This window comes from Xiphophorus maculatus, chromosome 2 (assembly GCF_002775205.1).
Source record: "Xiphophorus maculatus strain JP 163 A chromosome 2, X_maculatus-5.0-male, whole genome shotgun sequence".
In the NCBI taxonomy this organism is placed as follows: Eukaryota; Metazoa; Chordata; class Actinopteri; order Cyprinodontiformes; family Poeciliidae; genus Xiphophorus; species Xiphophorus maculatus.
In genome coordinates, this window is record NC_036444.1 from 2,658,895 (window position 1) to 2,686,326 (window position 27,432).

Sequence of the window (27,432 nt, forward strand, 5' to 3'; positions counted from 1 at the left end):
TGGAAAAAAAACAAACAGGAGCAAAAACTATAAAAGTTGAACTAGAGATTCCCCCAAAATAATAATACAACCCAGAACATTTTTATACAATCATCTGAGCCTCAAAACACAAACGAACCTTTTTTATTTATTTCCATCAGAACTTAGTCGGACGTTTAGTATTTTAAATTAAATCCCCTTCTTGCTTTATGCCTTCCCTGCAGGGGAGCAGAGCAGATCTGGGTCCAGCCCAGAATCACACACCTCAGACCCCAACACACACACCGATACTTCCTGAACACGTCGCCGTGCTGCCAGGCAGGGCAGCCGCTAGTCTGCAGGAGCAGCGAAAAGCAGGAAAACCGAACTAAACACAGAGAAAGTCGGACCTGAGTGAAATTGGCCCCACAAAACTTCTTCAAATTAAACCAAATTGGTGTCAAACATTTGTGCTGCAAAAAATGTGTTTGTGCCGCTATCATTTTAAAGATAACGAATGTTTCCAGAGGTCATCAAAGGTCAACCAGGCCACACATATTTACAAAATCAAACGAAATGTGGCATCAATCAAACATGCTGCAAAAATTTCCCAGAGATTTGTGCTGCAAAATTTTTATTTGTGCCACAATCATTTTAAAGATATTAATAAATCCCTGGAGAGGTCATCAAAGGTCAACTGCAACACACATATTTACAAAGTCTAACACATATGGTGTCAGTCAACAGCACTAGTTTAGTGCAGCAAAAAAGTTTGTTTATCCAATCAAAATGAACAAATCTAACAAATTTGATCTAAATTAATTGTGCTATATTTGTGCAGGTTTGTGCTGCAGTTTTGTTTTTTTTGTGCCACTAATGTTTAAATGTACTAATTAGAGATAATCAAATGTCAATCAACTGCACTGCTTTTGGGCAGCAGACATCTTTTTGATACATTTAAAATGATAGTGATACAAAAACATTTGCCTCATAGACGTTTGACACTAATTCGGTTTAATCTGAAGGAGGAGGGAGTGGAAGTCGGCGTTTTTGAAACGTTTCGATGTAAACGTCACATGATTCTGCCTTCAGCTCAGATCTGAGGTAGAAACGCTGCAGAGGCGACATAAACGACGACAACGCTGCTGATCAGCAGCGACGTTCAACTCAGCTGCTGCCTGAAACATGATTGGCAGTTCTGAAGCGGCCGTCACCTGAACGCCTCGTCGGTTTGGGTCGACGCTGGAAAAAGAGAGAAAAGTTTCACCCCGTTTTAAAATCTCCTTTTGAATATGATTGTTTATGTGGAATTCAGCCGATTGAAACCCGACTGCAGCATAACGGCGAGCGTTAAAATGAAGGATGACACTGAAATTACAGAGTCTGAAAAGTGAAAACCCAAAGTTTGGTCTAAAGTCTAAACACTCCATAGTTTGGCAGAGCAGCTGCCTCTGTGGTGAGGAAGCATGAAGCTCTTCCTGTAGTTAGTCTGAGTCTGAAGCTCCGCTTTGTTGGAAAGTTGAACCGTTTCTCCATCAGCGTTTCACCAACTCGCTGATTTGTTCCAGCAGTTCAAAGGTCACCGCCTCTCCGTGGTTCATTCTCCTGAGTCTTTGCTCTGAGAGTGAGGAGTGAACTTCAGCCGAAACGTTCCTGAGAAACGCAGCAAAAAAACAAGTTAGAATTTAAAATGTCCAGTTTAGAGCCAAATATCAAGTAGTTGCACCAAAAACTAATCAATAGATCATCCATACATCATATTAAGTCAAACAGAAAAATGTTTTTTTAACTTGCAACAAATGACCAAGTGTTCACTAAATAAATGCTTTTATTGCAATTCTTGTTTTCTTATTTTAAGTAAGGAGTTGGATTATTTGCATCTATTAATGCATTTCTAATTTTGAAAAAAAAAAATGGCTAAGAAGTCAAATCTGCCATGTTTATAAACCAAATTAACTTTATTCTCATATTATTTCAACTTCAGTACTGTAATATTTTGACATTATTATAGAAATATGACATTATTCTGGTATTATTTTGATTTTATTCTCGTATTTTTATTTTTTTACTTCCGGTTTCTCTCTCTCTCTCACCCTGCTGCGCTGAGTCCATCGCCGCCTGCTTGCAGTCCTCGGCTCGATGTCCGCCGCCGCCGCAGTTGTAGCACGACATGTTTCCTGCCGCACGCTTCTGGCCTCCATTTCCCACAATGCCGTGCGGCTGGTAGAACCCGAAGCCCTGCTGCTGGTCATGTGACGTGGGGCTCTGGCGGTAGAGCGGAGGCGGGACCATCATGGAGTAGGAGAAGGGCGGGGCGGCGGCGCTGGACGAGGCGATGAGCGGGCTGAGGTGGAGCAGCGGCCCCAGGGTGAACAAAGATGGCTGCAGGTAGCCGGCGGCGGCGTATCCAGGCAACGCCGCGTACGGGCTGCAGTTACCGCGGCAACCACAGGAGCTGCAGACGCACACGGAGGCGTTGTGATCGGAGGAGGGCGGGGAGGATGTGGGCAGGGCGGGGCTGGAGGTAGACTGGTAGTACTGGTTCCCAGCGGCGTTGGCGGGCGGGGCGCAGGCGGCGGGGGGGTAGATGTGATACCCGGCCGGGGAGGAGGACAGGTGGAAGAGAAGCGGGGGCTGGGAGACGTGGTGCAGGCTGTTGGAGGTGGAGGTGAGGGCAGAGCTTGTTTCTATCATCAGACCCACAGTGCCGCCGGGCTGCGTGCGGCACGCCGCGGCCTCCTGAAGGCCGCCGTCCGCCACGCCGAGCCCAGAGAACTGGCTCTCCAGCCGCGCCGCCACGCCGACCCCGGGCCCCAGGCTGAACCCGGCTCCTGCTGCCACGGCGCCCAGCGGCTTCGCCCGGTCATCTGCGCCCAGCGGCGAGGGGCGTGGCTTCCTAGGAGAGGACAGGACGCGTGTCGGGAAGCTGGGCTGCGGCAGGAAAGCTGTCTGCAGGGCGCTGAAGGGGAGGTGGGAGGAGCAGGACGGGGGGTGGAGGGGCGCCGGGTCGGTCTGAACCGGAAGAACCTGAGCCGTGGGACGGGCCGGACCGGCAGAGCTCAACAGGAAGCGCTCCTTCTCCGTACCGCCGGCGGCGTTCGGACCTGGAACACAGAACCACAGCATGAGAAACCCTGATGAAAACACAACAAATTCAGAAATTCAACTTCAAAAATAATTTATTGATCCCAAAGGGAATCAATAAATAAATTAGACTGTTAAATAAAGTAGAAATGTCATGTTCTGTTGGTACGTTTATGTCTGGAATGTGAAATATGTCTGTCTGTCTGTCATCCCGACACGACTGAATGAAAAAAATCGGATCCAAATCAAATCATCTTGTCCAGAAGCAGCTTAAAAGTGACTAAACATGTTCATTAGATTTTTCTTTAGCACAAAATCATCCATAGGTAATTAAATTTTAGCTGTTTTAGGGCCTCTGTCACTTTAAATCCAAATAAAGTAAAATTGATACCAAAGTAGGTCCTTAATATTCCTCTATTTTAGTTGTTGTTTGTTTCGTCTAGGAGTTAGAAAAAATTACAACTTTATTCTGGTAATATTATGACTTTATCCTCGTATTAAGTTGACTTTATTGTCATATTACTGCGACTTTATTCTGGTAATATTATGACTTTATCCTCATAATTTAAAAAAATAATGGTAGTCTGGCCCTAATATTCTGTTGTAGACTTGACCTGAATTTAAAGTTCAAACAAGTAAAAGCTGTAAATTCACTTGTCAAACAAGATGGCCGCCCTGGACGCACTATGGAAACAAAGCATTTACAGGTGAAAAAAAATCCAGATAAAATAAAAAATAAAACCTTCTGAGACCAAAAGAACAAATTAATGAATAAAACTGATTCATTGCCTGGTCCTACTTACGGCCCACAGCGTCTCTGCTCCTGTCGAAGGCTGAGTCGCAGCAGAGCGACATCCAGGAGGAGCTGCTGTCTGTGGACATCAGATGAGGAGGAGGAGGAGGAGGAAGAGGAAGATGCGGCACTCCGTCCACCTCCACTCGCAGCTCTCCTGCACAACAGTTAAAAAAAAAGGTTTTTCTGCAGAAACCTTTAACTTTAACACTTTAATATTTCCCTAAAACTTTGCTCTGGTTTAACATAAACATAATATCAGCTAATCCATTAGGAATAAATGTAAATGTTTAGAAGGGAAATCAAAAATAAATCCAAAAGTATGTAAACCTTTTCTTTTTTAATATTGCAACTATACGAAAAGCACTGATTCAGTTTTCTAGGCCAATTCTAGTTTCCACTTTTTGGCGTTAATAAACTTTTAACCTTCTGTTTCTTGATTGGTCAAGAATTTGTTAAGATTTTCAGCTGCTGTGATTCTCTGTCACACTTTGTCAAATGAACTGAACAGATTTTAGTGGCTGGAGGATTTCTCCTTTGTTTATTGGTAAAAAACAAAGTTCCATTTCTCCAGCTAGCACTAGACCAGGGGTGGGCACTCCTGGTCCTCGAGGGCCGGTGTCCTGCAACTTTTAGATGCATCTCTACTTCAACACACCTGAGTCAAATAATGAGGTCGTTAACAGGACTCTGGAGAACTTGACTGCACTTAGGAGGAGATTCAGCTGTTGGATTCAGGTGTGTTGGACCAGGGAGACATCTAAGAGTTGCAGGACACCGGCCCTCGAGGACCAGGAGTGCCCACCCCTGCACTAGACTAACATGTTTGTTTCAGTTGTATTTACCCAGAATGCACTGCGCTGTAGTTCGCTTCCTGCTTGTGGAAAAATCTCCGGTCCGCTTGGCGTTCAAATGCATTCAAAACGCACCAGAATTTGTCGGTTTGTAGGCGGACCAGAGTTTGCCTTTTTGGTCCTCATCAGAGTTCAGTTACACATTCACACCACCCCAAACGAACCAGACTTTCTACACAAACAAACTTTGTAGTTTGACACTGCAGTATGAAAGAGAGGCTGAAAATGTAGCAAACATTGCAACTTTGGTCCCCAATCGAACCGGTGTTAAGACATCCTTAAATGTAGCATTCTTTCTGGCTATGTTTATAAAAAGATACAATCTGTTTTTGGGTGTGGCGCCTCTTATCGCCCCCTACCTGCGGTGGAGGTGGGGTGCACTGAAATTCCCATGTGACTGGACGGGGTCACCCTGGCGATGCCGCTGCAGGGTCGCTTCTCAGTCTTCATCTCTCTGCTGCACCAGAAAAGACGACTTTTATCCACCAGGGGGAGACACTGTCCACTAAATCTGTCAGCTTGGTTGTAATTTAAAAACATGTGGAAAAACTGCTGGAGGACATTTCTATTTTCTGCTTCCTGTTTGAGCACAAACACACACATCCCCACCTGGCTGGAAAGTTGCTGATGCTGACAGACGAAGGAAAGGATGCACAGGTTTGGACTCACAAAAGGGTTTTCCTGCAGGTTCAGGAGTTTTTTCTGTTTCCACACACACATTTCCAACCCGTTCAGTACATCTTATCTCTCTGATCTGCAGCAGCCGGTTAACCATTCACCGTTTATGGACTCTAAGTTCAGCTTTTACACCTTTTATATCGGCGGCCGATCAGCCAGCTTGTTGCTCGATAATGGAGTTCAAACCGAAGGTATCTCAGAGTAAAGCAGACTGATGCTTCAGCAGATTGATTTAAACATTTCCTGATCACAAAACAATCATTTGAACCCTGAATCGTATCTGAACTTCACCGCAGAAATTAGGAAACTTGACTAAGAATGATAAAGATCAATCAATGTTTTTAAATACAGATACAATTTAAAAAAGGAGCTTTCTAGTATTTTAATTAAATAATTTCTACAACAGACATTAAAAGTACCAGGAGTATTTCTTCGGATCAATTTTTCCTTGTCTTTTGGGTGGAAACCAAATCATTGATTCTGCTGAATCAATTAATAGGGTTAATTGTGATTGATTATTTAAAATATTGTCAACTGATTTAGTGGTCGATTAATTGTTAACTGGCGAATACAGACTCAATTAAAGGTCATTTGCTGAAAGAAAAACATACTCAGAGTTGTAATTAAGCCCAAAATGTGCAGAAAATATATACATTTTCCAATTAAGATAAAAAATCTTTTGTCTGTAAATTTGTTTTACTCAGAATTCCGTAAATGTCAGTTTTAGATTCACCCAGTTAAAATTACTGTATAAAAAACTACTAACCACCATTTGCTATGCAATTATTAATTGGCTAAAAGTTCTTCTACCACATGGCCTTTTTTGAGTCTGTATAGTCCAACTAATGATTCATCTGATTAATCGTTAACCACGATTAATCAGATTAATCGTTTTAACCCTGAGTGATCGTTTTATTACCCTAAGATGGATTACAGCCCTGAAGCAGAAGCTTTTCTTAGTTTCCTGATTTTCTGAGACTCTTTTGCAGCCGAACGCATCAGACAAACCGAATCTCCTGCAGCTTACTCTGCTGACTTTTGAAGCTCCAGCTGAGTCTTGAGTTTCTTCTTCGCTCCCTGGGTCAAGTCGTACTTGTTGAGGTCTTCCTCCGTCAGCGCTAAAAACTGTCCACAAACAGGTCGGGACATTTCTCAGAAGAGGTTAGAATATTTCCCTCACTAATTAATGAGATAAAAATAGAACGTGAACAGACCTCCTCCATGGTGAGCTGTTTGAAGACTGGGTAGTACTTATGGAGCCGGAGTTTACGCAGCCAGTCCAGGATGCCGTTCTGCTCCGGCGTGTTGGGTTGATTCTGCGTTAACTGGGCCGGATGGGACTGGGAGCGGGTCAGGGAGGGGGAGTGGGACAGGTGCAGCGACTGCGTGATGGGCGGAGGGTGGAGGTGGTGCATGGAGGGAGTCAGCGGCGTGGGGGGAGACAGGAGGGAGGACAGGTGAGGCGGGGAGCGGGTCAGAACCGAGCTGTGGGTGCTGACCACGGGCTGGACGCTGGCCACCCGGTACACCGCCCTGAACATGGAACAGGAAGTGACTCAGGTTCATCTGATACAGGAGACTTAAAGGGACAGTATCGTGTTTTCCAGGCATATAGTACCATTTTATAGCATAAAGAAGTAACTATGTTACCTTTAGTTTTCATAAACATGATATATACATATATATATATATATGTCACATATGACTTAGAGGAAATTTGACTTCCTGATGTAATGCCTTGAAATTGGGCCTCTGTCTCTTTAAGAAAGTCCTGCTCTGCCAACATGGCTCCTCTGTTAACCCTTTAACAAAGTTTTACCTACAATGAGAAGTAGCTCCTATAATGATCTCAGCAGATGTGCAGTTTCAACAGGTGTTTGCTAATTGCTGCTGACTAGTCTGAAGAAACCCAGTGGGGGAGGAGCTGCACCTCGAAGGCGGAGCTAGGTCCACCCAGGCGTTTTGCACAGCTGGATGGTTGCCATGGAGATAGCAGGATTTCTCAAACATGTATGAAAGAATCAAAGCAAAACTCCAGATTTATTTTTGATGATTGAATAATGATGTAAAGCTTTTAAAATCCATTTTACATAACACTTTCCCTTTAAAATAAAAAGAATAAACAGAATCATCATCCCATAAAACACATTTTCCATCCCAGATCAACCTTCTACATCAGCGACTAGCTTACTCTTAATATTTGAAGTTTATGCCTTGAAAGCTGAGGTATGTAACTTTTATATAAAAGAAATCACTCCATCTTTTTAATGCTGGAAAATGGCAGGATTACTGTTGGGTTTGACTGGCTGATTTGATTTCTGTTTTAATTTATTCCATATATGTTGCTGATGTTAGTAATAGCAACTGTCGGTTGACGATGATATTCACTGGTGGTTTATCACCCAGAAACCTTTGGGGTGTGCAAGAATGTTTACCTGTTAGCTCCTCTGTACTGCATCATGCAGCCGGTGTCTGAAACAGAAACAAAGAGTTTCATCAACTAGAAACACTGAAAACCTCAGAAACATGCACAAGATTTTAAAAAGTGTTATTATATTGAGGACATATGTTATCACATGAACAAAGCCGATCAATTATGTGAATTTATTCCTCTATAGAGCTTGTAAAATTATTATGGCCCTTGGATGTTTTACCCTTTTTCTTGCTTTTACAAATCAATCATTAACCCTAACCCTATTTCTACAAAAATAATAAGCGTACTGTAACTTTTTTTTGTTCTCATCAAACCAAAGACGATTCTTCCATTTTACCGTTTATGGGTGAATTAAATTACTTTTTTAATTATATTTTCATTTATTAGGGCGCACCTAAAGAGAAACTGCAGTTGGCTTCGGTTGGTTTCGGCCGGTCAAAACTTTACAAAACTCAAGATTGTAGAAAAACACTGTCTGATCTCCAATCAAGACCATTTTGAGGTGAGAACAAGAATATTTTACTGCTTGGATTTAGCACAGAATCATACAAACGGACCAAACAAAACACTCGATTGGATTCCACCTGCACAGATTATTCCCAAAGAAACTAAATCTAAGGGAGCATTAACACCAAGATCCTGCAGAAATCAGTTTTGTAATTGAAACAAACTTATAATCATATTTGAATAAGCTTGTTCACGTGATAAGTCATTAAAAATTATGGTGCATGTAAACAGTTACATGAGATATATTCATAATTATACTTAGGAGTAGCTACGTATGCGGCGTTTTAGGAAAATTTTACTCAGCCATTTTACATGGAGCGCTATGGAGTCAACACATTAGAATGACACACAACTTTTTGTGAGTTATGATGCTGTAAGAGCTCTGGTGGAGCCAGCTGCACATTGTCCGAAAAAAGAAAAGCAAAAATAATCTATAATTCTGCTACCACTTCCTGTTCTCTTTTTTGGCGTTTCCGTCAGTAGTAACATCCAGTTGTTGATCACACGGCTCGTGTCGTATGAAAAATATTATTTCGATACGGCTGAAAATCCATCTCATCGTAGTGCCAAAACTGTTTATCGAAAAACATTTTTAAGAAATTGGCGTCTTTCCATTAAGTGTCATTTCAATTTGTGCTATTTTAAAATGAATGGAAACACAGCTAATGATAAGCAAGCGATCAGGTTAAGGGGATTGTTCTCCCAGTCTAGTGTGTACTGGAAAAACTGTAAAAGTGTGTTGATGGAAGAACTTCCCCCTGACGTTCACAATGCTGCAGCTAAGAGCTGGAACAATTCAGAGGCATAAACACTGAGACATGATGACCGGCAGCTATAAATACACTCCGAGATGAAGTCACACTTACACATCACACACACACACACACACCCACACACACACACATTACGTCTATTATGTCTTTCTATCTTCATAAGGACTTTCATTCATTCTGCGCCATCTTAGTAGGTTAGCGCATAGCAGAACCCAACAAAAAGCTTTGAGATCAACAAACAAAATATATTTTTCTCTTAGAAAAAAATATATGAACAAAACGAATGCTTTCGGGATCAATTCATATGAGATGGAGAAGAAAAATATATCAGACAAGCTGCCTCGGATCTTATACTATGACTTAGTTAATAACTACTTAATGAACTTGAGTACAACATGGAGGATCTTCGCAGCCTGAAATCCACGGGCCGCTTGTACGTTATTGTTTACATCCAGACATTTTGCGCCTGAGCACAACGCCGGAGGGGAAAAAGACCTTTCTTTCACTTGTCATCCAAAGCTGCGCTGCAGCGGTAGAACAGATCTGTCCACAAAATAAAACCTGGAGATGCAGGTTTTATTTATTTGGTGCAGTGAGCAACAACAAATGGAAAATAACAGAACAACATTTGCAGAACAACTGAAAACCACTCAGACTCTTTTTATCTTTTTTAAATAAATTACATTTAGAGCACTTTTTAAACAAAAAACTGCTAAAATCAATATTTACAGACATATTTAGACACAATAGTTAATTATAGAGAGCCATAGTGGAAAGTTCAAAGAGCCACAGGTTGCAGACCCATGATGTAACCCAAAAACAAATCTGAGTAACTGTATTTATACTTAACTATTACTGCCATATTTCTAATACTCATAACTAGTACAATACAATAGAGCTGAAAAAAACTTTTCCCACTGTTGGTGAAAGAGGTCCTCTGTATGTAGTATATTTGAGTAACACACACACCAGTATGAGGTCATCCCAGTCTGGGCTCCCAGCATGCCGCAGTGAATTCCCACACCGGACTGAAATAGACCCGGTCGGCTCCGTCCAACACCTCAAACATCTCAGAGCGCCGCCTCACCTCGTCTCTATGACCGGCTCTTCCTTTTCTCATCCCAAACAAACCACACAGACTTCCTGCACTGCAAAACGCACTGCGTGGAGTTCACTTAGAAATATTATGCAAACTTGATGCCTCAAAAAACATCAAGTTCTCCAAATTTAGAAATGTTGGTGGGTTTACACAACGCAACAAACTTGATCGTTTTGAATAAATGGTCTGTTGCAAGAAGCAATAAATCAATTAATGACAAATTTAAACAGTTTGTTGCTTTTGTCCCATCCAGATGTTTTTAAAGGAACATTTTGTTTAGAGACTTCATAAATCAATGAATTTTTGTTTATTAACTCAAAAAAATAGAATTTAAAGCTTTAAAATTAGAACCACAACCAAAATATTTTGTATATTTGCATCAGAAATCAAGCAATAAAACAGTTTAAAACGTATTTTAAGAAGCTCATCACTGCATATTAATATGAAAAATAATTACTGCTATAATCAATGTTATTGTTACTAATTAATGAAGTTGTCAATTATAAAATAAAAAAATAAGTTTATACCCGGAGTTGGGTAAAAGCTACTTACATAGTTGCATTTACTTGAGTAACATTTTGGAAAAACTTTTAGGAGTACTTTTACTACGCCGTACTTTTTACTTTTACTTGAGTAATTTTATCATGAAGTATTTCTACTCTTACTTGAGTCAAATTTCTGGATTTTCTATCCACTGAATGAAAAACATGTTTTTCAAATTCATCAACACAAACCTGCAGTTTTGTTAAAGTGTTTAAGTTTTTTAGTGAAGGAAACTGATTAGGAAAAAATGTCTTTTGCCTGATTTTGTTGTTTTTTGTTACTTATATGAATTATTGTCATTTTTGTCCTTAAAATACCAAAATGTCCACTAAACTTTATATTTTGGTCCGTCTGATAATGTCATTTTTAAATATTAAATGATTGATCCTTTGATCAGTTACTTGAGTAGAATGTTATTGAGTCGACTTAATACTTCAGTAATTTCTTGGATGGCTACTTTTTACTTGAGTAAGGTAGAGATATAAACCTCAGTTTATACCTCTATCCTCTCTATTGAATGTGTGAATATATTTCCTTACTGTTCTCGTTTGTTGCTTTTATTTTCTTTCTATAATAACTGTTTGTTCTTTTACCTACGTTCCTGGTCAAAGTAAATATAACAATTCAGGTGGAAGCACGGCAGGACTTACTGGAGGCTGAGCAGGTGGGGAAAGTGGGAGGTAACCTGGTGGAGGGAGGAGACACGGGGCAGCTGGGGGTCAGAGGTCGGCTGGAGTTGAAGAACAGCTGGACGGAGTGATGCTGCAGAACGGGGCCGGGCAGCGCAGCCAGACACCTGGGTGGAGCAACACAGCCACCCAAAAAGCAACATGACAGTGAAGAGAGGACATATAAAGAAGGAAGGTTTTTTGTCTCACTATCAATCAATCAATCAATCAATCAATCAATCAATCAATCAATCAATCAAGTTTGATTTACATCACAAAAACACAAAAATCAACAACTGAAACATTACATTTTACCATGTGCCGTCATTACACATAAAAATGTTGATCAATGTTTCTTTGATTATAAATCAAAAGCAACTTTAAACAGGTGGGTTTTCAATCTAGACGTAATGGATGCAGAATACCGGTTTAGCCTTTTAGAAGTGAAAGTTGGGGTGAAAACAATTTGATGTTTGGTCAAAAAACTGAAACTTTAGAGCGATGAGGTTTCTGCACTGACCTGGTGTCGACCTCTACGGACTGAGGGAGGAACTTCTCCAGTCCATCGTCAGGAAACACCTGAGAGAGCTAACAGAGCAACATTCAGCATGATTACATCAAAACTACCCACAGTTTACTGCACAGTATCACTCTATGCTGACGATACTCTGATTTTTACACAAAAACCTGAACAGTGGAAACAATAATTTTACCTAAAGCAGAGGAAATATTCTGGTAATACAAAAAGTCATGTCCTTGTTTATCCCTTATTGCTTTGTTTAGTTACTTTAACAGGATTCAGTTGAAATCCCTTTGGGATCAATATGTACAGTATATAAGCTAGTTACACCATTAGAAATCACCGAATCCCAGTAGCTACCATTTGCACCAGATTATTACCTGGGATATCAGCTCTGCCACTTCCTGTTGAGCTCTGACAACAGATGATGTAAAACCGTCGGACCAGCCCACCTGGAGAGGCAGAGGAAAGGAGGAAAGCAATGAAGAAGAGCAGCAAACAACCATAAAAAACTACCTTATTGGAGTTGATCTACCTCAAACACATATTCGCTGCCGTTCTCTGGCTTGTGTATCGCTCTTCTGAGCACCACCCGCTCAATCACAGCTGCAAGACGCACACATCAGTTCACAGACCAGTAAAAACACAGTCAGAATAAGAGCTGTTCCACTAAAAAAAAAAAAGCTGAACAACACATCCCACACCAGTAGGTGGCGATAAAGTCAATATAACTGACATGCTAAAATATAGAGAAACTAAATCAAATGCAAGGGTAAAAAATTCATGTTTTATATGTAAAAACATAAAAATAATGAATAATAATGAAACTATTTTCAAACCTTCCCTGGTAGGTTTTCCTACCAGCTTTTTTATTTTGATTTTTTAAAATACTTTTATTATTCTATTTACAAATGAATCATAACTAATTTGGGTTTTTGAAAAACATATTTACAAAATAACCCCTTTAATGTCAAATTGACAATTGTGCACAATGCAAATATCTTCATGTTAATGACTGAAACGATTAATCAAATTAATTGATTATAGAATCGTCAACCTTCACTAATAAGTCATGACTAACAAATTTTCTTAGTTTTTGACAAAAACATTTACAAAAAAGACCCTTTAATGTCAAATTGACAATTCACAATACAAATATCATCATATTAATAACAGAAACAATTAATCAACCGTGATTAATTGATTATAGATTAGTTTAAAGAATACAGGCTCTAAAAAAGGCAATTTCCTGAAAGAATAACACCTCTCAGCAGTAATCAAGCCAAAAATAAAAAACAAACTGGATGACAAAAGTTGTCAGACTGATGTTATTTTGTTTACAGAAACTTCATGATTCATATTATTTGTTATTTCTGTTGTTTAGTTTATTTATTCTGGATATTTAAAATATCTTCCAGTTCCATTCAAATTTAAAGTTTATTGACCTTTGAGAATCTGATCTTACATTATTATGCCATTACTATTATATTACTTGAAAATAGTTTCAAAACCACAATATTATTATTGTTTAGGGCAATAACCTCTGGGACAATTGTCCAGGAAAATTTGTTATCACTGAGTCAAAGTTTGAAAAAAACTAAAACTACTATCAAGATTAATAAGAACTAAGCAATACTTAAGCACTAAAAACCAGCAAACATACTATGAAAATGAATTAGAACTAAATGAATTAGACAAAAAGTCAAACGAATTAAAACTAAAGTCAATGGAAAGTTATTGCGAGTAAAAATGTGGGTGTGGCTTTTGTTATGAACAGATTTTTGACCGAACTTTGGGCGTGAAGGGACAAGCTGCTGAGACGGGAATAAAGGGTTTTTTCTAAAAGCTTCGGGCCGTTTTACATCAACAAACTGTTTATTACCTACTGATTTTATTAGTTTACAGCAACAGCTTTTACAGAGTGACAGAAAAATGAAACAATCAGCTGCCGGAGAAACGCAGCTAAACAAAAAAGCAACGAGACAACACGGATCTAAACAGGTTGCTCTCCTGTTTGCACGCTGAAGGTTTTATGTCGGTGGCAGCCATGCAGTGTTAGCAGAGGTGACATAGCTGAGTGTTGTGTTGCAGATCGGACGCACTGGCGTAAACTCTGACACATGAGCTGCTCAACGAGTCGCTGATTTCTAATAGCTGATAATGGAAGACGTCCCTGTTGATCAGTTTGGCTTAGAAAGCTTCACCTGACTGAAAAACATGAGGTAAACAAAAAAATCCAGCATGTCTGGAACCTAACCGTAAATAAAAACCAAGCACAAACGTTTTAACAATAAAGTTATAATAATAAAATAATAAAAGAAAAAAGTTGTATGATAATGCATCAATAATATGACAATAAAGTCATATTTTTGCCAGTATTAGTTGTAATAATACAGGAAAAAGTTGTAATATTGCCAGAACAGTTGCAAACAAAGAAAAAGTCATATGACAATAAAGTTGAAGTAATTTTAGAAAAATGTTATAACATTTCCAGAATAAAGTTGTACTAAGAGAAAAAGTCGTAATATTATCAAAGTAAAGTCAAAATAATACACACATAAAGTTATAAAATTACCAGAATAAATTCCAAGTCATACGAGAACAAAGTCATAAAATTAGTATAATAGTGTTATAATTTTATAGTAACTCCAACATAAAAATTATTAAAATGAGGAATGTTGGGCATCTTGTGAAGTTATATGTTGGTATTGGTCTTAAAACTGGGAAATAATTCATCTTTTAACACATCAGCATTAAATTATTATTAGCAGGAGGATTTTGAAACAATCGTTTAATCACCTGGGTTTATTCAGAAGAAAGAATCACACGAACTGATCTGCTAACGTCAGACGTTGATAACTTTATAGGCTTTTTTCATATTAACTTTTTTCGGGTTAAAATGTTTTTCCTGCTGATTATCTTTTCATAATTAAATAAATATTCTCGTCACGATAACAAAATTTGCTGGACGATAAATTGTCCCAGAACTTATTGCGGTAAATGAGAATATTGTTGTTTGGAAACCATTTTAATCCTATGCTTCTCTGCCCTGGACAGTTGGTGGTTACCATAGCAACCAGTAACTGACAGCTCCGCCCCCTTTTTCTGTTGCCTTCTGTTGACTGTGGAATCGGCTCCAAGTTTTATATTTGAATATATATTTTAGACATAATTAATCATATACAGGGTTTCATGTGTAATTTTGCTTTATGTTAATTCATTTTTACTGTACCAAAACATTAGACTGACAACTTTTATCATCCAGTTTATGGTAGAAAAAGAGAAAATATTGAGCTTGTTTTAAATTATAAATTGATTTACTGATTAATTGAGGATAAAGAAAATAAAAGGCACTTTTTCAAAAATATTTTCTGTCATTTGTAATTTTTTTCTTTCTTAAAAACTAAAAAATCTATTTTTATTTTGAAGTCGTATTGTCCAGCTCTAGTTGGTGCTGATTCTTTATATTTTTGTGTCTCAACCTCGCTGCAGTTTTCCCGCCCAGCCCTCAGGGCCGCATTCTTTCTGCTTGTGTTCAGACGCAGCGGCATGCTGCATCTTGCTCAGATGTTTTCTTTAGGTTGTCGTTGGCAGCTCCTCACCTTTCGCTGCTTTCTCCTGGCGGCTCCTGCTTGCATCCTGGACCTGCAGGGGCGACGGAGGAGAGCGGCGCTCTGGGCGAGGAGCCGGCAGCTCCTGGTGGACCGCCTGCTCTTCGTTTCCCAACTCTGCGCCGGAGGACGGGCCTGACCCCGTCGACGCTTCTCTGCTCTGGTTCTGGGGGTCAGAGGTCAGGAGAACACATGAAATATCAAGGTTTACTGTGTTTTACTAGATTCAAGAACAAATGTCAGCAAACTGAAGCATCATCAGGAACTTTTAATGGATCTGATGAACATGAAACATGACAAAATGTTTGCGAAAGAGACATTTTCAGATCCAAGTGAAACCAAAGAATTAAAATCAAATAAAAAATCAAAGGTTCTGTGCAGAAGTTGTTTTTCTTTTTTTGAACAATGTCTTTAGAAGAAATCTTTGTCCTCTGAAAATGCAATACATAGTTCTCATGTGACGTCACACATCCGGGAAGCCATCTTGGTAGGCAACTGCCATGACAGTCAGGCCTGTCGCAATAAGCAATAAATCAATAAATCACATGATAAATTAAACCTTGTCAATAATTTTAGATTGCATGATTTATCGTTTTTCTCTTTTCTCTAAATGTTTTCAGTCTGGTGCTCAGGTCTCAACCAGCCCTTTGTTTGAAGGACGATTTTGTTTACAGAGACTTCATAACCCATTTTATTTGTTGTTTTTGATATTTAAATGCCTTCCAGTATTAAATGTTCATAAGAATTTAAATAACACATTCTCAAACATTTTTGATGTTTGAGAATGTATTATTGCATTATAATGCTATTGTCATTATATTAGTTGAAAATGGTCTTAAAACAATGTATTGTCCCAGAAGCTGCTATGGAGTTGCTATGACAACAATAAACAAGTCACAAGCTTAGATTTAACGTATGAACAATATCAGTGCATCACATCAATTAAGACTTAAACTGTTTTTTGCTATATACTTTGTTTTTGTTGGTTTCAAAGCCATGGCTCTTCTATGCTTGCCCACCAAGATGGCGGATCAGAGGCATTAATCCCTTATTACAACAAAATGCAGTGAGAAGAAAAAGAACAAACAGTGACTCTGCCAGTAACGCATTCAATAACGTTTGGTAGGTGAACACTTTTCACAATGCTGTGTCACATTTAGAAAAGAAGTGACAAATAAAATTAGATATAATAGCAATATAATAGCATATCATTAGAGCTTAGACAATAAATCAATTACAATATATATATATATAAAATATATATATATATATATGTGGGGGGGGGGGGGGGGGTCTGTGTGTGTGTGTGTATATCGCAATAGCCACATGATCAGTATAGATAACACATCTGATAGAATATTCACTGAACTGCACAGCATTCTGGGAGATGTAGGCAGAGGAAAGGTTTTAGCTGCTCAACCTCTCACTGCAACTTTGATGGCTTGAACTAACTGATTCACTCTTTGGTTGCCTAGCAACAACCTGCTGAGTCACTGGAACAGCAGCAGTTTAGCATTTTTTCACTGTGACTCATAAATGCTTAAAAATCAAAAACAGTGGAGAGAAAACTGGATGAAACAGGGAAGGTCATTCCTTCAGTTTGGCAGCATTTACGGTATTTAAAACAAAAACAAATCAAAAAAATTATTTTAAATGCAAAATATTTATATTTGTTGTAAAATTTTGACTTACTTGCTGCCCTAACTGTCAGAATCTTTGAGTCTACTCCTGTTAACAATTGATCATTTACTAGATTATTTGATTATTATTGCAATAATCGATTAGTCTGATTCATCCCTAAAACATTATACTAGTATTTTTTATTCAGTCAGGTCCTAAAAGATATGGAAAGGTTGCAACAAAATAGAAACAGGACGTTTTTAGTTCACAATTCCATATTTTTCGTTTTACTTGATCTGAAAAACAGATTTATTATAAAAATAACTTTTAATTATCTGAGGCATTTCACAAAGCCAAAAAAACATTCAGCTGCTAAATATACAGCAGCGACTCCATCTCAGCAGAATAGAAACAAGATTTGAAATGTCTTCAAGATGTAAAAAAGGAACTTGACGAACTTCATGTGGAAAAATGTAAAATGTGTATTAACAGTTTCTAAATGGAAAACTGAGATAAATACGTCAAGCGGGAAATAGCTCCAGTGATTGCAGCAGATTTCTTTCCATCCAGTTTTTTGCTTTTGAGGTTGATACACATTTGCTGAAAGCTGATCGTTAACATGTGGCAAACTTGCACCACAAGCTGTTTCCAATATAAACAATACCTCAACTGGTTATGAAACACTCCCAGACCCGGATCCAGGACTATTGTCGAGTTCAGACACCAATAAACCTAATCTGAACTGGAAATGTTGTAAACTAGCTAGCTGATATATATATATATTTTAGTCTTTCCATCCAAAGTGCATCAGAAATTCCCTACTTAAAATGCTGAGTCATCAGAAATGAAAACCCCAGATAGGCTACGTGCTGTTAGCAGAAATCATCCAGGCCGTAGATCTGAAAACAATTAAGAGTGCTACCGCCACATCCGCATGTTCCTGAGTCCGCCTGCCAGCAGCCTGGAAGGAAGCAGAGCTTCGAGGTAAAACGGGGAACCAACATTGGAAGCTGAATTAAAAGAAACTCCAGGAATAAATTTAACAAAAATACATGGCTTGAAGCTATAAAAATCCAGATTTCTGGTACAGTAGCTCCTCCTTTCTCTCATATAAAAGTCAGCTGTTAATTCCCACACAGGCTTTGTTTTTATTGCCCTATAAAGTGCGCATATAATGGGCCGATTATGCAGGTTTCAACTGGCCTAGTAATGTTGTAATATATTGCATATGCTGTGTTTAAAGCACCGCATTGTTTCTGCATAAAAACCCCTCTGGAGTCACTCAGCATCCATCTGCTTCGTGTTAGTCAAAGGTTAGGAGAGATGACTTGAGAAACGGAGAGACTAGAGAGACACGAGTCACAAGAATGGAGTGATGGCATGCAGCAAGACTCAGCAGAAACACGGCAGAATATTTGGTCAAAATGGTTAAAGATTTATTATTAGAGTTCAAACAGTTTTATAAAAACTGATGTTTATGCAGTTTATTGCTCTCGAGAATAAAGATGTGCTAACACAATGCAAAGGCAAAAAACCCATCATGATTTCAACTCCAGGATTTATCAGCCTGGCGGGCTGCCAGGATTAAAGTGTCATGTCTTTATTTATTTTAAACAGATTTAGTTTAAATGTATTTTTATCTGTTATATTCATCTATTTACATTACATCAAAGCAATTTGCTTTGTAATAAAGTGATTCTGATTAAAAAGCATCTTTAGTGGAATGGAAGCACAATGGTGGCATAAATGCTCTGCAACTAAAGATTATTTTAGTAATCAATTAATCATCAGATAAATTCATTAATCGGATATAAAGATTGGCACACTCAGCTACATTTTTATTTAACAGTTTTAAAGATGCAAATAATTGAATCCCTTCTTTAAATAAGAAAACAAATATTTTATTGTCTAAAATGCAATAACACAGCATTGTTTCAGTGAAAAAAATTAAAAAGACTGAATAATAATATATATATATATTTTAAACTAAGAATATTTTAGTGTAGGGCTGTGTGATATAAAGCTGTGCCATTGCAACAAATAGGAAAATTCAACTGCAAATTGGAAAATAGGAAAATTCAACCTGTTCAATCCAAAGGCAGCACTGAGACGGTTTTAGGCAAAATGTTTAAGAATTAAATAAATATCAAAATTTGCACAAAAACTTGAAGATAGCAAAAAAACTTTATCTGCAAAAAACAACGTTTATTTCTGGTTTATTTGCTCTTTAAAAGACCTGTTGCAGAAACATTCGTCCATCTATCGGGATTTGAACCAAGGACCTTTTTGCTGCAGGACTAATTGCTCCAGTGCTACGGAAAAAAGATGCAAACCTCATAAGCTGAAGCAGAAAAAACTTCCTCCCCAACAATCTGACTGACTGGTGAAGTCATACAGACGATGGTGAGATTACTCATCTAAACAGGATATAGTTAAAATCAGAAGTCACAAATATCCCTCCATTTTCTCACTTCCCAAAAAACCTGCATTTCTCTGGTTAATCTGTGATATGTGACGATTCTGGATTTAAATAGAAGCCCGTCGGTCGCTTCAGAGAGATGGAAAGACAGCCAAAGAGAGAGCATTTATAACTTCCTGGGGATTCACTGGAGACTCACACACACCACAGAGGGTTGATTTCAGCACTGAGAAATGTGCTGACCTGCACTAAGCAGGAGCCAAGGGCAACAAAACACTAAATACAAGCGCTCCTCTGAGCCGGGTACTTTCCCTGCTCCTGCCTGCGTCGGATCGACTACAGGCTGTAAAACTGTGTTTACATCTGCATCAAGTTAAGAAACAAATTAAATGTTTTGCCTTTGAACTTCTCCTCTACAGTCGTTGCTTTTCCTCCCATTTTCTGCTCCTTTGACCCTGTGCCGGATGATCCGAAGGGTTAAAGGAGCAGCTCGGTTTCCGGCATCATCTGGAAATCCCCTCCTTTTGCTCCCGCTGCGTTCTCCGCGTTTCATCACATCCCGGCTGCGCCACCACATCTGGGTGGAAACGACAGCCTCCGCTCGTCGTTTATTAACAATATTTTGCTCCTGAACTTGCTTCTTTTCCAAATATTTCTCACAGCGCTGCAGGTTTTGTTTTGAGAAGATTTAAATAAAACTTTCTTCCTCTACCAAATTAAATGTGGCTTGTACAAAGTAACCAAACTGGAAGGGTTGCATAATTTAAAAACACAAAAAATAGACTAATCTGAATGATAAAAGCGAGATTAGATTTTATTTTAAGTTAACTTTAATTCCTCCATCTCAATCCACTGTTATGATTCTGCAGCTGCAGGAATTTGGGAATCAAAGGAAAAATTAAAAGTTTGTTTCCTACCTTGTGCCAGTAGCAGGTTGGCAGGCAAGTGGTGCTGGCGTTGGGCAGGGAGGCCTGAGGCACGGCGGCGGTGGCCTGATGGCGGTAGTGGTGGTGAGGCTGAGCGCCATAGCAACCAGCAGCTCCATCACTGCCAGCTTCTGCTGCAGCTTCTCCTCCTCCTCCGCTGCTAGCCTGGAAAAAGGTGGTGGCAGCATCATGCCTCTGTATACCCTTGTCCCTTAGAGGGGTCAGGGGGGCTGCTGGTTCCTATTTCTGGCTAAAGTTCCGGACGAGAGGCGGGGTTATATATATACATGTATATATGTAACAAATTTGCTAATCAAATTGATCTGAAAGATTCACATTCCCATAAAAACACCTAGATATTAAATACTTAGAGCTGAAATAAATGTAACCAATATTATAAGCAGAACAAACTCTTCGTTCTACTTATCTAAAAAGATAACGCCCTGGGCATTTGCCCATATCATTCATGTCACAAATCACCACTGTCTGCATCATTAAACAGAGCAATTGAGGCAATGCCCTGAAGGTAAACAACGCTCAACTATGAACACTGACCAAAGAGCAACAAGCAAGAAGTAACCAAGCACAAGGCGCTCAGCATGACTGTTCTCACCGTCTGACCCACTGCATGAAACCAGGCAGCACAAAGCTGTAATGTCTGCCATCATGGCCACTTTGAACGAAAACAATCAATGAGCAATGCGCATGCTCTGCATGCTCTTTCGTTCTTGTGTTGTATTTATTTGCTAATTAAATAAATATCAATGTATATAATTTAATAATATAATAATAAGTAATGATAGCTACTGCATTGTACACAGAGCATTACAAGAACAACGAACGGCTCTCAGTGACTCTCCAGTCGTATCTTCTTAGTAAAGAAAAGTTCAGAAGACTCAGATCGTTCGTGAACAGGGCGCCGTATAGGGGGGAAAGGTTATGCCCCTGACCAACAGGGGGCCCACCACAATTTTTTTTTCATAGAAATTTAAAAAAAGGGGTCTGTGTCAATTACAAAATTAATTATATTGTGTTTTCTAAAATTGTTTTTAGCAGTAAAAGTTAAATGTTACCCCTCCCAGACCAAAAAACACACATTTGCCCTGAACCTCCCGGATCTGTATGAAATGGTTCCTTCCTGCTTGGTGCTTGACGGTGACAATGTTCAGCAGCAGACAGTGGAAAACAAGAGCGACTGTGGCTGTTACTATGCTGCTAAGAAAAATAATAAAGTTAGGTTTTCAAAAAATAGAGAGACAGAGAGAGAAAAGGGTAAAAGTGTCAATTTGTAACCCAGTTTTTCTCCAAGAGAGGTGGGTAGACTGTGTGATTATCAACCATTCAGCATAGTTAGCTTAGCCACAGTCTACTGTTTGCCTCCATTTCACTAGCATTTAATGAATTAAGGAAAAAAATTACCAAGATATTCATATATTTAACGTGTCCCTGCACCTTTTACCATCTAACAACAGATGAGTCAGTCAGCAGCAGCTCTAACCCACGTCCCTCCTGACCCGTCCTCTCTCCTCTCCTAAGTGAAATTAAAGCTGCAGTATGTAACTTTTATTAAACATTTTTTTTAACATATTTGTTAAAACTGTCATTATGTTGTGATAGTATGGCATGAGAGATAATCTGTGAAAAATCTATTTCCTTTGCCTTTTCCCAGTGCTTTCTAGAAACAACCAATCAGAGACGGGAGAGTTTTAGTGCTGTCAATCACAATCTCATGTGGCTGCTCATCCCTGTAGTGTAGCTAGCGCAGCCTGTTGTGAATGCTCAGTCTAGTTAGCATAGCTACCAATAACAGCAGATAAACATTTTTCCTCTAATGATATGTTGTTTTTCCACCATTAGCACATTTAGCAGTGAGTGAATGAGGTTGATTGACAGCGCTAAGACCTTCCTACTGGTTCTGATTGATTGTTTTGGTCGGAACGTTGCATTACTTTAGCCAGCAATAGCAGTTCAGGTGGAGGAGATTGATTGTTTCCACAGATTATCTCTCATAACAAACTGGCACGACATGGTGGCAGCTTTAACAGATGTGGAGAAAACATATTTTTATTAGTTATATACTGCAGCTTGAATAAAATGCAACTACATAGCATTTTTGAGAAATCTGGATTGCTTCATGTATATCTTGCATGTTGCCTATGACTGTTGCTGGTGGAGAGATATTTCAGTATCTAAAGCTAATAGAAAAAATTTAAGCAACCTACTTGCATACTGTATGTGGACTGTTGCATGTAAAATTCATGAGCAGTAAATATTGTGCTAGTTATCAGTATTGGACCAAAGAAAGCAAGGCAGTTGCAAGCCTTTAAAATTGTGACGCTTTGATGGGTCAGACAGACTCAAAAAATTGTAACAGCAGCTGCGTGGGGGGCCCAATTAAATTTTTTGTCATGGGGCTCAAGATTACCAGCAGCGCCCCTGTTCATAAGTTTAGTGATATTTTCACAGTTGCGGTTTTGACTGGTCTTGAAATAAAATCCCGAGTCCTCAGCACCAGAGACCGAGACAAGACCGAGACCGAGACCATCAAAAGACCAAGACCGGTCTGAAGTGCTACAACACGGCATCATTTTGGGACCAGTTCTCATTCAACATTAACATAGATTATTGTTACATTTTATAACATATTCTAAAACTTTTTTTGCAGATGACACTCAGCTTGTGAGTTCTTCAAACTAACTGAGATGGTCGATAAAGTTATTTTGTTTAAAGAATTTTTCCATAGTAAGAACGTTGGTGTGAAAACGAGAGCTTCAGACGGTTATTTATGCTTTTGTCTTGTCTAGATTATTGCAAAACTTTTCCCACGTGTCAACTCCCAAATTAAGCAAACAAAAAAGTTATTTTCTGTAATAACTGAAAATATTCTGTTAATGAGCCATATTTGCTTCAACTTTTATTTGGTGAAGCGCTTGGTGAGTTTTTACCAGAAAACCTTAAATCTGTCAATATTTTATTTGGTTGTGAAATCAAATTTAATGTAAATTTAAAAGTACACTCTATAAGGTTTGAGATTTCACATCTAACTCAAAGGGAAACATAAACGTCGACGTATCATTTCCAACTTTCCCATGTAAGTGTGTAATTTTCCTGTTGAATAAGTAACAGTGGAGGTGAGTTACAGCCTGTCATTGTTGATGTCTCACCTGTAATTAGGTACAGAGGAAACATGTATGCTTGCTTAACTCCACCTACTTCAACTAAAGACGCTTTCCTTTCTGCGGTCAGGTGGAGACGGCTAGCCCTGCAACTAACAATTATTTTAGATATTGGTTAATCTATTTTGATGATTAATCGGTTAATCAGTTAAAAAATAATCAGCATATTCTGCTGATTTCTCATTTAGTCCTTTTTTAAAATAAAATATTGGAAATACCTTAAAAGATGTAAATACACAAATAATTCACTTCCTTTTTTAAATAAGAAAATAAACATTTTAATTCCTAAAACGCAACTACATAGCATTCTTTTAGTGAATGCTGGATTATTAAAAGCTCAGAATAGAAATCTGATGTTTTTTGATTCACTGAGAAACAGATGCATCATTAATTATAAGGAAGACATTTCATTGTTTGAGCTGCTTAAATCCGATTAATCGTTTAAGCCGTAGAGACGAGCCAGGGTTACATTTCCTTTTAAGAAGCTCTCTGAGAATTTCGATCCAAACTTTAAGATTTTGATTCAATCCAGCTGTTGCACCTCCGCCATCTGTTTAACTACCCGTTTTTCTTTAGCTCCAACTGTTTTTCCAGATATTTTCACAGTTTACTGGTTTATTTTACCGGCATTTAAGAGATGCTTTTCCAAACCTTTTTATATGATGCATTAAACTTTGCAGCAGCCGTGTTTTTAACTTCCAATGCCTTTAGAAAACCTGACAACCTCACATTCAACACTGTTTTCTGCTCTGGTGTCGTCACTGTCTTGTATTGTTGATGTCATTCACACCGCAGGCTTCTCCGTGAAGCTGCTTTCACTTCCTCTTGCAAAAGGAACAACACTAAGAAAACCCATGAAAACACTTCAGCTGTTTGTAGAAGAATTTCCACAGAGACACAAAAACAGAACCTAAAACGAAGGATTCTGGAACATGAACGTGATATTCTGTCCCAAAGCAACAATAAAAATCACTCTGTGCTTCCTCGGACGTCCTGGGAAACTGCAGCAAACATTGAGTGAAATCTATTATCACTTTTTATTGACTGGTTGTTTGAAGATGATTTTAATCCGACAGGACAAAATTATTTAGATTAAAATCTGATTGAAAGCAGCTGGGTTTGAATCAAACTTGTTCTCACCAGACCGTTCTGTTCTCAGACATATTAATATAATTAAAGCTTAAAATAAAAAACATTTAAACATAGAATCTGGAAATAACAGAATGAATCATAGGAGGCATTGACAGATGGTTGATCCGATTATTAGATGACTAAAAGGATAAACAGAGAGATGTTGGACCGATAAATGGATAATCAGTCCTGGAAACACATTTTTCACTCTCTCTACTCTTTCCAGATGTGGAAAATAAGGAATAAAATTCCATATTTTTCCAGACTTTGTAAGAGTTCTCTATGTTTTGTTCTGTTACATATATCCCATGAACAATTATTTTAGTAATCGATTAATCTATTCTGACGATTAATTGTTTGGCTTTGGCTTAACTGCAGCTCTGAATATGTTGTTCTTTTGGCAAATAGTATTTTTGAGACTGTATTCTCTATTTAATGATTCATTGATTATTAAATTAGTTGACCAATATTTCTATTATCAATGAATCACAATTGATTATTTCATCGATGGTTGTGTAACACTTTCTTCTCAACATTAACAAGGTGTAGGAATCATTTGTTTACTATTGTTTGGATGAACTGATCAATAATTTTCATGTGCATGATTTATTGCTTTTCTCTTTTCTACCAAAAAATTGGATGATAAAAGTTTTCAGCCTGGTGCTTTGGTTTCAACTCGCCCTTTTTTTGAAGGACAATTTTGGTTACAAAGGTTGGTTACATAATTCATTTTATTTATTGTTATTAATATTTTATTGATTTCTTTTGGATATTTAAAAAGTCTTCCAGTTCCAGTATCAAATGATCATTAGCAATTAAAGTTTATTGATCTTTGAGAATGTGTTCTTGCATTATTATGCCATTATCATCATATTACCTAAAAATCGCCTCAAAACGACAATATTATTGTTTATCACAATTACTTCTGGAACAATTTATCATCCAGCAAGATTTGTTATTGTGACAGGCAGACAAGGGTTTTTTCAATGTTTGTATTTTGTACGGTTTTGACTTAAAACTGCTCAGAATATGTTGTTCTTTCAGCAAACTGGATTATTTTTCCTGAATCTGTGTAGTCCAGGTAATGATTAATCGATTACTAAATTAGGTGGATTCATCACGATTAATCGTTTCAGTACTACATCCTATTGAATTTGATTAATTTTTGAGCGAGTTTATTTACAGAAAAAGAAGATTTTGTCATTATAAATGCAAAATGTATATTATTCTTGTAAGATTTCGACTTAACTACTTCTCTGAATATGTTGTTCTTTCAGCAAAACGCATTTTTGAAATTGTTTACTCCAGTTAACGATTAATCAAATATTAAATTAGCTATATTCCTCGCCCCTTTCTGTCATACTTAACTTGGTTCATTGTTTAGCTGGTTTGTGTCCATATGGACAACACCGACCTTTGACCTCTGCCCTCACCTGCAGGATGTCCTGGATGTGGCCCAGCTGATGCCTCAGCACCTGTTTCTGGTGGAAGTTGAAGGCCGGGTGGTTGGAGGCCATGGTGAACAGCAGCAGGAACTGCTCCTCCGTCCTGCCGTCGTTCAGCGCCAGCCCGTAGTTGTTGATCACCGTGTCGATGTGGGTCAGGGTCCGGTACAAGACCCCCGCGGCCTCCCGGTTGTCTGTGCCCAGCAGCGCCAGCGACACCAGCAGCTTGCTGCGGACCACCTCGTCCGTGACGTTGGTGAGTCCCGAGAGGTCCGCGGGGTTGTTGGCTTTGATCTCCGCATCCCGCAGGGAGTGGTAGTCCTTGCGGGCCAGGTCCTCCAGGCAGGAGCCGAGGAAGCGCAGCTCGATGGGGATGCAGAGGTCCAGCAGGCCGCAGAGGAATTCCGCTCTCTGGGCGGAGGTGAGGGTGGAGAACCAGCGATACACCCCCTCCCTCTGGACGCAGCTCCGGCTCTCCACCATCCTCACACCTGGAACCACCTGGATCAGAAGAACCTGTCTGCGTTCACATCAAAGAAAGCGCGCGCGCGCGTCAAAACTTTTGGAACTTTCTCCAAACTCCTGTGTTTATTCCCAGCGGGGGGGAAAGAAAGAAGAACAAAAGTTTCCTTTGTTTTCGGACTTCTTCCACAGTAATCCCGGCAGGGTCTACTGAGGTCTGGCCGCCCGGTCTGGGTCACTGTCGGACCTCACGCTTCCTCACAGTCCGTCTGCGGACAGTTGAAAATTCTTGGTCTCGTTCAAGCGGAACCGTGCAGAGACTTCGGAGCGGAGCGTCCGCATGGTGCCCCAGTAAACTGTTTCAACTGGGACGAAGCTTAAAAAGCAAACCCGGAGCAGCCTGGGGCTACAGCCCGCTGCAGCTGGGAATGGCATTTGAACATTTCAGAGACATTACCTCACCAGACGGAGCTGTGCACGCAGGTCTCAGCGGTAAAAGTTCCCGGTTTATTCACCGTTCAGCAAACTGGAAGTTTAATCCTGCCTGAATCCTGCCATGACTTCAGAAAGAGAGGAAAAAAAACAGCTGTGAAGAACATTATCCCAGCTCTGGGCCACGGAGAGATATGGTCTCCTCTGATTGGCTGACCGGACAGTCAATAATGAGATCCTGCGTTCTGATTGGTGCAGAGGTATTTCCGCTATCCTCCTACTCCACATCTTTTCTCATG

At 39.1% G+C, this 27,432-nt stretch overlaps 1 protein-coding gene across 2 annotated transcripts; it reads right to left on the reverse strand.

Annotated features, from left to right (window-relative positions):
• Nucleotides 1–817: 817 nt before the first annotated feature.
• On the reverse strand, nt 818–27,310 carry zcchc14 (zinc finger CCHC-type containing 14). Of its 2 annotated transcripts, none has more exons than XM_023326404.1 (14): nt 26,228–27,310; nt 20,479–20,652; nt 15,514–15,688; nt 12,447–12,517; nt 12,292–12,363; nt 11,912–11,979; nt 11,374–11,519; nt 7,803–7,839; nt 6,582–6,900; nt 6,395–6,492; nt 5,049–5,143; nt 3,846–3,992; nt 2,052–3,062; nt 818–1,611 (listed from the first exon to the last, which is right to left on the reverse strand). In XM_023326404.1, exons 1-14 carry the CDS (start codon nt 26,720–26,722, stop codon nt 1,556–1,558), a joined length of 2,964 nt encoding a protein of 987 aa, XP_023182172.1. In that variant the 5' UTR covers nt 26,723–27,310; the 3' UTR covers nt 818–1,555. The 2 variants fall into 2 exon arrangements, with proteins under 2 accessions (XP_023182172.1, XP_023182166.1); XM_023326398.1 differs by having other exon boundaries at nt 5,049–5,146; nt 26,228–27,309.
• Between the last annotated feature and the right edge of the window lie 122 nt (nt 27,311–27,432).

What these genes read in the sequence shown, in the direction of transcription:
- zcchc14 (XM_023326398.1), bottom strand. Translation starts at nt 26,722, where the DNA reads ATGGTGGAGAGCCGGAGCTGCGTCCAGAGGGAGGGGGTGTATCGCTGG. An exon ending in CAACCTGCTACTGGCACAAG is followed by an intron (nt 15,689 to 20,478) that starts GTAGGAAACAAA and finishes TCTGACCCCCAG; the next exon opens with AACCAGAGCAGAGAAGCGTC. An exon ending in CAGTACAGAGGAGCTAACAG is followed by an intron (nt 6,901 to 7,802) that starts GTAAACATTCTT and finishes TTCCATGTTCAG; the next exon opens with GGCGGTGTACCGGGTGGCCA.